At 40.8% G+C, this 13,814-nt stretch overlaps 1 protein-coding gene across 5 annotated transcripts in view; it reads right to left on the reverse strand.

Annotated features, from left to right (window-relative positions):
* The window catches only part of ST3GAL5 (ST3 beta-galactoside alpha-2,3-sialyltransferase 5), a 67,606-nt gene that overhangs the window by 14,717 nt on the left and 39,075 nt on the right, over positions 1 to 13,814 (reverse strand). For all 5 annotated transcript variants that reach the window (XR_007950186.1, XM_051974381.1, XM_051974383.1 and 2 more), the window contains exons 4-6: positions 12,860 to 13,203; positions 6,477 to 6,663; positions 3,683 to 3,841 (exon numbers count right to left, since the gene is read on the reverse strand). Coding sequence is in view for 4 of the 5 variants with exons in the window: in XM_051974381.1 (XP_051830341.1) it covers positions 3,683 to 3,841; positions 6,477 to 6,663; positions 12,860 to 13,203 (690 nt within the window). In the remaining variant the exon portion in view is untranslated. The remainder of the gene's footprint in view (positions 1 to 3,682; positions 3,842 to 6,476; positions 6,664 to 12,859; positions 13,204 to 13,814) is intronic.

Here is a 13,814-nt window from a genome sequence, read left to right on the forward strand (position 1 = left end):
GTGCAGGGGCCCGATTCTCTCTTTTACTTCCATTTTCTCTACCAGTGAGTTCTAGGCTTTAGAATGGGAAAGGAGAGAACATCAAAGGGCTGATTGGCAGCCCACGCTGGAGCTGAGCAGAGATAGCAAGGACAGGAATCATCAAGGCCCAGAAGAAGATGCAGATGTAACTGCTGCGCATTGTCAGGGAAATCTGAAGCGTCACTGGAGAGGAGTCAATTCCTTGAGTAAGGTTTACTCTTTCTCTTCTAAATCACTTCTCCTGCTCATTCTTTCCTCTAGAGGCTTTTATTTCATTGATTATCTCTTGCTGCATTTCTTTCAGATAGTCATATAATATTTGTGGAAAATCTGGGTTTTTTTTAAATTTGTTTTTGCATTTGTTATTTATATTTGCAATGATTACAGAGCTACTTGCTCCTTGGCTTTGGGGATCCAATTTGCAGACTGAAACACCTTTGATTTTCTCATTTCTTCCACTTTAATTCCTGAGCTGGGGCTTTGTTCCAGGGCCAGCTCCTCTTCCCCTCTGCTGCACCTTCAAGCTCACTTGGGCTTGCCTCCCACCATTAGGCTTCCAGAATGCTGGATCTTCAGGTCCTTTTCTAGCATCTCTGATGTCAGAGACTTCAGAGCCACTGAGCAGTCTTTTTTGTAGGAGTGCTGGGGCCATAATGGTTGCTGTTTACCACCTCTGTTCTCTAAGATTTTGAGGCTTTTTAGAGGCCTTCATTCTCCCTGCCTTCAGGTAAGAGCTCTGCAGACTCTTAAGTGTTTCCCAGTCTGTCTCTCATCGCTGAGAATCTCTTCCATCTTGGCACTGGCTTTGGTGATAGATTCCTTTTCCAATTGCCCTCTGGTTTCTGGTTGACTTTTGTCCAGTTATGAGATAGAAAAAATTTATTACTGTAGTTTCCCAATGAATTTCTTGATAGTTTTCTTCAGGCATCTGAAGGGATGATACATGAAAGGATTAAACGTGTTTCCCACAGGAAGAATGAGGAGCAATGAGTGGAAATTGAAAAGACATAAACAGGGGTCTGATGTGAAGGAAAGCTTCCTGACAATCAGAGCTATTCCAAGATGTGATACACTAATTGAGGACATTATCTGTGAATGCAAAGATGTGTGAGAACATGAGATGTGGGAGTAGAATAAACAAAAGTTAGCAAATTGGGAGGTAAGAGGAGAAGAAGAACTCAGAAAGGGGACTGAGGTTGCAAATCTGGCTGACTGGATGACAGGAAGAAGGAAGTTTGGAAAAGGAAATACAGTAGTTTGGGGAGAAAGATGAGATCCATTTTGGATATGTCAATATTGAGATACATGTGGACATCCGGGTGGAAATACGTCCAGGAGGCAGCTGGCAATATAGGATTGGAGTCCAGGAGAACGATGAAGGCTTGCTCTTCTACGTCTGGGAGTCTCTAACAAATATGATCAATGATCCATGGGAATGGATGGTCTCACCAAGAGAAGGTACAAGAGAGAGCTCTGGGGAACCTAAACTAATTAGGCTGGGAATACCATCGTCAGATACACAGGAGGAAAACCAAGACAGAACAGTATCATGGACGCCAAAGGAGGAAAGACTATCCAAGAAGAAGAGACTGGAGATTGCAATTATGCCAAAGAAGCTAAGCAGGAAAAAAACTGGGAAAAAGCCATCCAATTTAGCAGATCAGAGACATTGGGTCAGTTTAAGAATTTTCACTCAGGAGGCAGTTTGAAAGGGTGCAAGAAATGTGACGTTTGACATGGGAAGCAATAAGTGTCAACGACATCCTCTAGCAATGTGGCTAAGAAAAAAGAGAACAGATACAGGAGTATAGCATGAGGAGATGAAGGACCAATCAGACCTTTTCTTTCCTCTCATAGGATATGGAAGATCTAGGCAGATTGCTAAAAGGCAAGGGTGGAGCCTATAAATGAGAAGAAACTGAAGATGAAGAATAGAGGGAACAACTAAGAGGGCAAGATTGCACAGACATGAAGGAGAGGGGCATCAAGAACATGAGCTGAGGAATTGGCTTGGCAAGGAGAAGGACCCTTTGGATGAAAAACCTTAAAGTCTATTTAAATGCTGTTTCAATAGTTATATTCACAAATAAGTTAACAATCTTATGCCCTAATCTCTATATAAGAAATCTTAATAAAACTAATTTTTTTTTTCAAAACCACACTAAATGGGACTTCTTCCACATTAGAAGAAGTCTGGCTATTCAGACCAGAAGGTCATGACCTTCTCTAATCCTACTGCTCATTCAAAAATACAGCCAGAGGATCTAAAAGAAAATAAACAGACTCCTGAGTGCTTGACATTAAAGTGACATCAAACACCATGCATCAATTTTCAGCTTAGCACTCAAGTTCCTCTACAAATCCGGTTACAACCTATGTCTAGCCCTCATATTCTCCCAAAAGTGCTTGAATTTCCAAATAAACTTGATTATTTGCTAGTTCCCCAAATAATTTTTTTCTTTTTTTTTTGCATGCTGTTCCCAATCAGCCACGTGTGATTTCCACTTCCCCCTTTCTCTCTCTCTTTGTGTCTCTGTCTCTATCTCTGCCTTTCTGTCTCTGTCTCACTCTATCTCTCTGTCTCTTTGTCTCTATCTCTGTGTCTGCCTGTCTGTCTGTTTCTTCTCTCTCTTTCTCTCTGTCTCTATCTGTCTCTGTCTAGTGTTCACGTCTCCTCTTAATTCCCAAGGCATTTTGTGACCTTATCATGCCCTACAGTGTGATTTTTATATTTATATATTTATATTATAGTTTATATAATTTATATTTCTATTTAGTTTATATAGTTTATATTTATATAACAGGATCAAAACAACAAAGCAACAATAAAGTTATTTTCCCTATGTAGATTCTGCCTATGCTCCTCGAGGGCAGGTCTTGCTCTGTGTTCCTTTTTGCAAATCTCCCACAAGCAGAGAACTTTCATTAAATATTCCCCTGCTTTCACATGATACAAACTGAACCTTACTAGACAGACAAAATTTGTATTTTATTTTTCAAATAAACAGGGTTTAGCACAGTCACATACTGAATTGGGTCTTGTATAATTCCAATAGACTTGGGATGGAAAACACCACCTCAATCTAGAGAGAGAACTACGGAGACTAAATATAGATCAAAGTATATCATTCCCATCCTTTTGCTTGCTTGCTTTTTCTTCTTTCTCTTGTTCCCCTCCCCTTTTTTTTTCCCAACTTGAAAAATAAGGAAATATGTTTAAAGCTTTTATACATGTATAATCTAAATCAGATTGCTTGCTGCCTTGGGATGGAGAGAGATAAAGAAGGGAGAAAAATTTGGAACACAAAGTCTCACAAAAATGAATGTTGAAAATTATCTTTGCATGTATTTGGAAAAATAAAATACTATTGAGAAAAAAACTGAGTCTTGTAGCAACAATTTCCTAAAGAGAGTCATATTGTATTTACTCTTAGATGGGTCACTGAAGCCCAATGAATCATCCGAACAGTAAAAGATGAAGAGCCTTCTATTTAAAGCCCTGAGTCACAGACAGCTATGGTTTAACGGATGTCCTGGGATGACCAGGGTCACTCTCACTGTATCAGGCACTGGCCACTGAGCCTTTATAACATTTAGCAAAGGGCTAACTGTGGCCCCTCCCCAGAAATGGCAGTTTTTGTTGTGTCACCAAGGACCGTACCTGACTCCAGCCCCAGATTCTAGCTTGAGGTTCTGGGTAATGCAGCATGTCCATCGCAGTATTTTTGATGATGGCTGGGTTCAGGATCCTAAACTGCTTTGACTGGAGTGGTATTTTCTCAGCGACGTGCTTCCAAAAGAACAGGCGCACCCAGAGCGGCTGAAGAGGGGAAGCAATTTTTCGTATTAATAACTGGGATTCATGTTTTTCTAAGAGGCAGCAGATCAGAGGGCTAGCCTGGGAGCCAGGAAGCTCAGGTGTCACGTCACACCTCCGACGTCCCCTGGACGTCTGACCCTGGACACGCTCTCATTTATTGGGTCACTAAACCAGGCTGCAGCGGTGCTCCCCTCCTCTCTCCCCGCCAGCGGTGGCTGTTTCCTCACCTGAGAACGCCCTAGGACAAGAAAACCCCAAATCCGATCCCTGCCCCTGTCTGTGTAGCAGCTTTTTGTCATGGGGGGTCCTTGGAAGGAACGGGAACTGATTAACCTGAAAAAGCAACTGAGGGTCGAGGCAGGGTGAGAGAAAATGAGGGTTTTCAAGTATTCAAGGGGGAGACGTGGGAGACAAACCCTGGCCCGATGCATGTAAGTTGTATTGCAGCAGGCCTAGGCTGATAGGAAGGCAAACTTCCAATAATTAGAGATGCCCCCAGCGGACCCCCCAGAGACGATCCCTCCCCAGGGCCTTTAAGGACAATAGGAATGACCACTCGGAGGAGGCGCCTGCAATGGGGTCTGGGGTTAGATTAGCCTTCGTTTTGGGTCCCCTCCAACTCCGAATTGGTTCCCTTTCTCCAAACCAAGTGCGTTTCCCAACCTGTGAGGCCGGTGCTGCGAGCTTTAGGACTCGAGGCAAGGCTGGAGCCCAGACTGGGTAGCACCACACCTGGCACTAGCACTTAGTCTTCTCACTCCAAGCTCCAGGTTTCTTTCCCTTAACCTGTGGTTTACCATACAACTCAGACTACAGAAAAACTTGTTCTCGTGATCTACGCCTGTTAAGAGGGATAATATAGAGAGAACAGACAGCCTTCCAAATGATCACTAGCAATTTAGGTCAACCAAATAGTACATAATATGCTTTTCTTTTCTTTCTTTCTTTTTTTTTTTTTTTTGCCACTGCCTCCAACTTTAGAAGGAAGGTTATTTCCTTCCTTCTTTATATCCTTTCTCCCTCTCTCCTTCCATCCTTCTTTCCTTCCTTCCTTCCTTTTTTCTCTTCAGTTCCTCCTCCCTTTCTCTTCCCTTCCAAACTTACTCAAGGTTTTTTAGAATGGCATAAAGGAGAAATATACAGTTTTGATTTTTAATTTAAAAACTTTTTCAGAAGATAAGCCAGAGAAGATAGCATCCTAACTGCCCTATAGAAAAAGATGACAATTTTGAAGACCTTCATATTGCCAGCTTTGAAGATCCCCGAAGGCATAACAATGTGGTATGCATTTGGAAGGTTAAATAATAGGTATATTTTTAAAATTGTGTGTATATATGACACTCCATTTTTTTCACATGTTTAATACTTCTGTATATCTACAAATATGCAAAAATATATTTGTTGTTGTTGTTCAGGCATGTCTGACTCTTTATTAGCAGATTTAGGGTTTTCTTGGCAAAGATAATGGAATGTTTTGCCCTTTCCTTCTCCAGTTCATTTTACAAATGAGGAAACTGAAGCAAACAGGGTTAAATAATTTCCCCAGGGTCTCAGAATTATTAAGTTTTTGAGGCTGAATGTGAGCTCAGTCCTTCCTGACTCCAAGTCCATTGCTTTATCCACTGTGCCACCTGGCTGACCACAAAAAATAGACATATAACCCCCCAAATATAGAGATAGACAGACATACTCCTGAAAACAGTAACCTTTTTGCAAGGGACATTATGATTTGGATCACATATATAAGCTGTGACAATAAAATAGTGTGTCTTTTTATATTTAAAAAAAGTCCAACAACTCTAAATGATGTTGACTTTGCTCAAAATATTTTTGGAAGTTCTCTTTTGGAACTGTCTTTATAACATGTATCACATCCTTTTAAATATGCTCAGTAGTGGTGTATTTTTATTCTTTGAGAGTAAAATCAATTTTCGAGAATGGCCAAAAGTCATCAGGAACCAGACCTTCATTTTTATATGCATATTGGTTCATAAATGTGGAAGAGATCCATTATCCATAATAAATGAAAGACGATTAAATTGGGGAACGTCATTTTTTCATGATTTTAGTGATGAGGCTGGTTTTTTTTTTTTTTTTTTTTTTTTTTTGGATTGGCTTATTATGTGGTTCTGAAGGCAAATGACGAAGAAATATTCCCAAAATGAGTTGTGCAAACTCTTCAACTTCAGGATCAGGATATAGCTTCCCCAAGGAAGACAGATATTTCATTTGAATGAACAAGGTTTGCCATGTTTGTTTTAAATCAGTCTACTGCTACTTCAGACTTAGCTGATGGTGAAAAAATGAATCTCAATTTCTTCATGTGTAAAATGCATCAATTGGACTGGATGTCTCCTAAGGTCCTCTTCCAGCACTAAATCTCTCTCTCTCTCTTTTTTTTCCTTCTTTAGTTTGTTTGTTTATTTGTTTATTTATTTATTTAAGCTTTTTATTGATAGAACCCATGCCAGGGTAATTTTTTACAGCATTATCCCTTGCACTCACTTTTTCCCCTCCCCCAGATGGCAAGCAGTCCTTTACATGTTAAATAGGTTACAGTATATCCTAGATACAATATATGTGCCAGCACTAAATCTCAAAGCATATATTTTGTAGATGAATTTTTGTTCCTTACCACTGTTTCATTTTTTATCATTGCTTCAAGCCAGTTGAAGTCAACGCTCTTAAATAAAACAGCAACAAACAAGTCATTAGAAAAATACTCGAGGTCAGACAATGGAGCTCCCTCTGGATAAGTCATCCTTATAGTAGTTTTATTCCCAACATGATCTGTATATCCCTGAACTGGTGCACTGTTTAACCTATTGGAAAAAAGTAAAAGTAAATTTTAAAATAAAAACCACAACTTTATTAGACTAATTATCTGTTGCTGACCTTTGTGTTATTCAAACTAGGTGTGTCATGCAGTTAAAACCATAAATGCACATTTATGATGTCTTTTCCATATCATACACAAATTTAAGATTGTTATTTAACTCCAATGAATCAAATTTCCTTTATTTTTGGGTAATAATTAACAAGAAAAAAAACTTACAATCTGGCAGTATACTTAGTACACTTCTCAGTCAGCCAAAACTATGCTTGGTTAAAGAACATTTTTACAAAACCTGTTTCCTTCTCATCTGACATAAACATAGAGCATCCTCACAAATTTTATTTACACAAAAAAGAAGGCATATGGGTCAATACATGTTAATGTTGGCTTGGTCACCATTTTTTTTTGGTAGTAATATCTATATTCTTTTTCATTCTTTTAAAATATTAAAGTTTTTGAAATATTTTGAAAATCAATCCCTTAATTATCCTTAAAATTATGTTATCTGCTGCATGGATTTCTTTTGTTTATATATTTTTTTCTTTATGTTCTTCCTACAATCTCCTTAAGTGCATTTTTTATATATCCTTACCAAATACCTAAAAGCACTTAGATAGTAAAATCAAAACTATGAAAAGGGATTCTTAAGAAATGCTAGTAATAAATGTGGAAATATGTTTAGAAGAACTACACATATTTAACCTCTATCGGATTACTTGCTGCTAGAGGAGGAGGGAAATGGAGAGGGAGGGAAAAAAAATAGAACACAAGGTTTTACAAGGGTGAATGTTGAAAACTATCTTTGCATGTATTTTGAAAAATAAAAAGCTATTATAAAAAATAAATGCTGGCAAATCTACTTCATTTTGCATTTATTTGTTATTCTATTTGTCTGAGAAGTCTAGTCTTTGCTGGATTCTCCACTATCTCCCATTATCTAAGTGTGAATGTCCCTCAAACTGATCTGGGTTCTTTTCTCTATCCAATCTTTCCCTTAATAATCTCAATCATTTCTGCAGGTATAGAGGTAATTCACACATTTAGATATTCAACTCTAATTCTCCTCAGTTCTAGTCCCACAATGGAGCACAGATTTATAGGTTCACGGATTCATAGACCTTCATTTTTATATGCATATTGGTTCATAAATGTGGAAGAGATCCATTATCCATTCCAATTTGCTTCTGACTTCCTGCCCATAGTATAAGGTCACCAAGAAATTTCATTTGCATCTTAAACTCCAAATGGCCCAAAAAATGAGACATCTCGATTTCCCTATCTTTTAAGGGCATTAACTTATCTCCCAAACAGATTTGTAATCTCAAAGTCTTCCTTAATCTTTCACTTTCCCCTAGGCTAATCACTTAAATCCTGTCAATTCTATCTCTGCAATATTTCTCAGATCACACAACTTCCTCAAATGACATATCCACAACCCTAGTTCTCAACCTCTCTCTCACTATAGTATTATAAGAGTCTCTCCTGGCTTCCAGCTTATTTTTTCCCCCATCCATTTTCCACAAGGCTGCTATAAACATCCTAAGACACAAATCTAACCATGTCACTCACTTCCCCACTCACTCCCCTGCTCTGCCTTCAGCAAATCTGACTCTAGGATAAAATACAACTTCCTTAGGCTGGTGCTTTCGGACCTCCACAGTTTGGTATCACTCCCCATCTTAAACTTGAACTTTTAACCAAAATTACTCTTCCTTCTCAACATTCCATTCTATCCCTTTGTATATTTGCATAAACTGTGTCCCAATAGCATGGAATGCACTCATTCCTTTCTCACCTGTTTCTTGGAAACCTTATCTTTCTTCAAGGTTTAATTTGGAGGCGTTCCTCCATAAAGCTTTTCCTATTCCTTCCAATTGCTAATGTTGTCTCCTCAAATTAGCTGATACTTGTAATCACAGAAGATTGTAATCTTCCAGGGAATGCCTTATTATACTTATTTTTTCCTTTCATTCTCAGCTGGAGCTCCTTGTACATAAGTCAAGGGCTTTGTTGAAATGTTTTGGGGATGCCTTGGCTTTCTTAAGTTTAATGCCAAGTTTAAAAAATAAATAAATAAATAAATAAATAACGTTTAATGCCAAGTTTTCAGGAGGCTTGTTTTCTCACATACTGACTTTTACTATTTTATAAGATGCTAGAATTCGTAATCCTTTACCATCTCCCTGTAGAATATTTTGAAAAAAGAGCTTGTCCCTTTATATAAGTTAAACTTACCTCAGAAATAGTGATAATCAGATTCAATAACTTTACTTTTCTCTACTTTCAATTTTTTTTTTTTAGTGCTAACAGTCTGTTTAAATAAGCTGGACTAGAATTATGGAAACTGAACAAAAGATATCTTCTCATTTTAAAATTTTCTTTTAACTTGTATTATTTTGACACTGTTTTAACTATAACCATAACAAAAAGCTAATTTGGGAAAAATCCCATATTGTTAGTCATTTCCTGTCTGTAGAGATGGTCAGTGTCATTTGGAGCATGAAATTGTTGTCATGTTTACCACATCTAATGCTTTGTTTTTGAGGGCGGCATTTGTGAGACAGAGTTTTTAGTACAGTGGGAAAAGCCTGTGTGACCAGGGAAGTCACTTCCTCTTGTCAATTCTTTGGGCTTAACTTTCCTTACCTGAAAAATTGAAGAATTTGGACTGGATGACCCCTAACATCCCTTCCAGCTCAAAAATATGAAACCATGAAGCAAACATTTGGATTCTTTAATTTCATTTTTTAAATCATATTTACAAAAGAAATTTTTAACTGTCTACTTTTTTGGTCGAACAAAATGAATGAAAAAATGAATGAAAATGTTTATTAAATGCTTATTATATACCACGCTTTGTGCTAAGCACTGAGGCTAGAAATTCAGACAGTCCCTCTCTCTAGGAATAGATGCTCCTTGAAAGGGAGGAAGGGAATGAAGTAAAGAAGGAAGAGAAGGAGGGAAAGAGGGAGGGAAGGAGGAAGGGAGAAAAGGAGGAAAGGAAGAAAGGAAAGAAGGGAGGGAGGAAGAAAGGGAGGGAAGGAAGAAAGGAAAGAAGGGAGGGAGGAAGAAAGGGAAGGAAGGAAGAAAGGAAAGAAAGGAGGAAGGAAGAAAGAGAGGGAAGGAAGAAAGAAGGGGGGAGGAAAAAAGGGGGGAAGGAAGAAAGGAAAGAAGGGAGGAAGGAAGGGAGGGAAGGAAGAAAGGAAAGAAGGGGGGGAGGAAGAAAGGGAGGGAAAGAAAAGAAAGGAAAGAAAGGAAGAAGGAAGAAAGGGAGGGAAGGAAGAAAGGGAAGAAGCGGGGGAGGAAGAAAGCCTTCATTTATGGGTCAGGCATTGTGCCGAGTGTTTTACAAACATCTTATTAAATGAAGACACCTTTTATATAAGGAGCGGTGACTCAGGAGTGTTATTTTGATTGGGAAAGTTTCACAGATGGTGAGCGGAGCCACAGGAGAATCAGATATCACACACACCCTGAGAGCCACGACAGCTGGTTTGATTATCATCCTAGAACTGGAAAGGGTGAAGCGCATGAAAGATTCAGAGAGCACGAGTCAGAGCTGGGAAACTGCTGGTCAGGCATCCTGTTGGTGCCCTGCTCATTGCTACCCTTTGGGCCTGTACGGTGGCTGATAAGGAGTAAAGCCATCTTGGCTGGGAGGCAAAGTTACTGCATCTTAACAACTGTGATCGTTAGGTTTAGAGGCCTTGGTGAAGGGAATGTTTGAGAACTTTTTTCTCCTTCTCTATCCACACATTAAATAACATTATCTTCACAATGGCCTTTCTGTAAGCCAGCACAGACAGAAGGTGGAGTGACTGGGCCGCTCTTCCCATGAGCCTTCTCTGAGGAAAACCTGTGAACGGTCAGTCCCCCTGCTCTAGTCCTCGTGCTCCCTGACCTCTTGGCAGCCCCCGAGCCTATCACTCGCCCTTTTCTCCCTAGGCTTCTCCTGGCGCTCCTGCCACATGCTGGATCACTTCACATCCCCTCCATGCCCATTCCCTGGGGGTGTCTCCCCAAACCCTGTCCTGAACCTTCTTCCTTTCTCCCACGAACCATTTCATTAGCCCCCCTGGGTGCAATGACCATTTTATGCTGGTTATTCTCAGGCCTCCCTATGCAATAGCCTCCACAACTGGGTATCTCATATCCCCACCAAACTCGGCCTGTCCAAAGCGGGGCTCCCGAGCCCTCCCCTCTTCCTAACTCTCCTGTTGCTGCCAAGGGCACCATTATCCTCCCACTTCCTCAGGCTTGAACCCTAACTGTCATCCTCGGTTTCTTTCTCACCTCCATCTCCGATCCATTGCCAAGTCTTACTGATTCTACCTGCACTGCATCCTCTAGTTGTCTTTCTGTATCTCTCTCTGTCCTATACATCCACATGTTTTTTCCTTCCTTTTCTCTTTCCTTTCTTCCTTTTTCCTCTCTCTCTCCCTCCCTCCTTTTTTCTCTGTCTCTTTCTCTCCCTCTCTCTTTTTCTCCCTATTTTTCTATCTATCTGTCTGCTTGTCTGCCTGTCTGTCTAACTCAAGGCTGGTATGACGAGAGGCCGTCCACAAGTCTTTATAAAGGGGCACTTAGCCATTAAGCTGATCTCCTTAACGCATGGATCGGACATGTCACACTTCTGTTCAAGCCCCAGAGCAAGTCCCTTCCTTGGCATTTAAAGCCGTTCATCGTCTGGCCTCTCTCCCCCTTTCCGGTCTGCGTTACTCCCCGGCTGTGCTCTCTTGTTGTTCCTCTCACCCAAGGCTCCATCTCCCCGCTTGGGGCAGTGTCGGGGGCTGTCCCCCTCCACCTTCTGGCTCCCTCCAAGTCCCATCACCCTCGCCCTCTCACAGAGCCTCTCCCGACTCTCCCCTAACTCCAGCACCCCTTAGCCGTGGGCGCCACGTGATTTTGCACACAGCCTTGTAAAGGACGTGCTGCTCCCCATCCCACGGACGCCTCTTGAGGAGCTCTATTCTGGCCTGGCACACAAGAGGGCGTAATGGCTGTGCACTTGGCCCTTTAAGCTTCGTGGTCACCCTGGCGTGAGCCTGTCGGGGACCTTGGTCTAACATCACCCCGGGCCCCGTCCGGATCGGGCTCACAGGGGCGGGTGGCTGGCTACTCGAGACTGGCCTTCTGACCCTCCAGCGTGTTCCTCCGCGAAGGCCCCGGGAGAAATCCGCCCCTGCCACCCCTGCCAGGGTTAATCTTTCCGGTGTAAAAATTCCAAATCATCCTTCTTCATGAAGAGGCTCCGCAGACCTCAACGCCGAGGGGGAGAGATTTTTGATAGAGAAATACGAGATTCCAGAGCAGCGCAAAGCTGATCAGAAAACAGCAGAGTCAGATCCTGCCCAAATCAAAGAAATTTCCCAACTCCGTGGCTCCTGCAATCTGTATTTTCTCTCTCCAATGGAGTTTATCCTCACAAACTGGTGTTTTAAATGTCTTACACAGAACTCTTATTAAAATATTTGAAAAAACAAAAAAAACCCCAACATTGTAATAGTTCTTTTTTTTTTTTTTTTTAAGGAATAAAACAACATTAACTAATTCTTAAGACTGTTCTGCCCCCTTTCCTTCCACCCTTCTCCTGTCAAAGCATGAACGGGGTTTGTATTTATTACTTTGGTCAAAAAGCTTCTTATCCTGGGGCCAGTCTGGTGGGTGAAGAGCTTTTCTACACTTTTCTCAGCCGTTCTGAGGCAGCAGTCTGCTGCAGGAACTGACCCCAGAGAGCTCCCCTGGCAGGACTCTCAAATACTCCCCTCCCCGGTGGCCTCAGGAGAAAGCCCAGGGCCGCACTGCCCGACTCATCCTTTTGCAGCACCAGATTCAATATGGCGCCCCTCTGCACAGGACCTAACTGCACCAAGCCCACCCGCCTCTTTTTGGTATCCAGTCCCATCCATATTTCCCACAAGTCCCTAGTAAGAGCCTCCCACTGCTTCTGTCCCATGTTTGTTGGCTTCCTGCTGTATTTATGGCTGGCTTTGCTACACACCTAACTACCTAATGTTTTCAATTGTTTCACGTGTATCGCCATTATCTGATTAGGGACCGGCACTCGATGTATCCCATACAGCATTTATACAGTACTCGTCACACAGTAAAGACCCAATAAGTACTTACAAACTGAATTCTCTAAGAAATAAATTCAATTTTAATAATAGACTAGCACATACCTTATCACAATATCAAACTGATTCAATATGTGGCCCAGTCCGAGTCCATTCAGTATTCCACCATTTCCCATAACAACACAATGTTTACAACGTTTTGCTTTCAGGTTTTCAGGCAAATCGTGTTCGGGCAAAAGTTTTAAAAGATTTTGCAATTTACTGGAGAACTTGCGAAATCCAAATGGAGGATCATATTTATATATATCTTCATTCATTTCCATATTTTCTTTCACAAAAGGGGATGAGTCCATATCATATTTCTGACCAAATAATCGTTCCATCTCCTTTTTCACAAAACCAGGCCGACATTCCCCTTGCAATACTTGGTGAGCGTATTTCTGTGCTCTCTAGAATAAGGAAAAAGCAGAATTTGATCTGAGAGTAAGTTTTAGATATTGAAATAGCCCAGGCAATAAAATTCAAGACAGCCGCAATAAGGAAGATTTAGGATTTATTTGGTACCCAGCTCGGGAAGGCGTGGTCAAAATTCCGTACCCCCACAACACTAAGGACAGCTTTTATATAAGTTTTTTTCTTTGTTCGGCTATTATTACATTGGAATCTGTGATTAGCATTTTACAACAGGATGGGAGTAGGTATTCTGTTGCATAAATAGACCACCCACCTGGAACAGATAATCTTAAGGGTATTGTTGACCCGGTCTTTTGAAATACAAAAGAGATCCCCAATCTAACTAAGCAAACTTTCTTCTGCTGGCCCGAGGCGGAAAGGACGGATTTGTCCATTTCAATATTATAAGTATTCAGTTATAGATAATAAGTGTGTTAAAAAAAAAAAAAAGACTAGTCTATCTTTTTTAATAAATATAAAATACATTTTCACGAGCTAAGATTTATGGAGTCTCACTAGAATGAAAGGGGTGTTTAGCCCATCTGAGATGGAATCTGGAAAAGCCAGTGAGAGGATCTTAAACCCAGCAGATCATCAACTGATGATC

This window comes from Antechinus flavipes, chromosome 2 (genome assembly GCF_016432865.1).
Source record: "Antechinus flavipes isolate AdamAnt ecotype Samford, QLD, Australia chromosome 2, AdamAnt_v2, whole genome shotgun sequence".
NCBI lineage: Eukaryota > Metazoa > Chordata > Mammalia > Dasyuromorphia > Dasyuridae > Antechinus > Antechinus flavipes.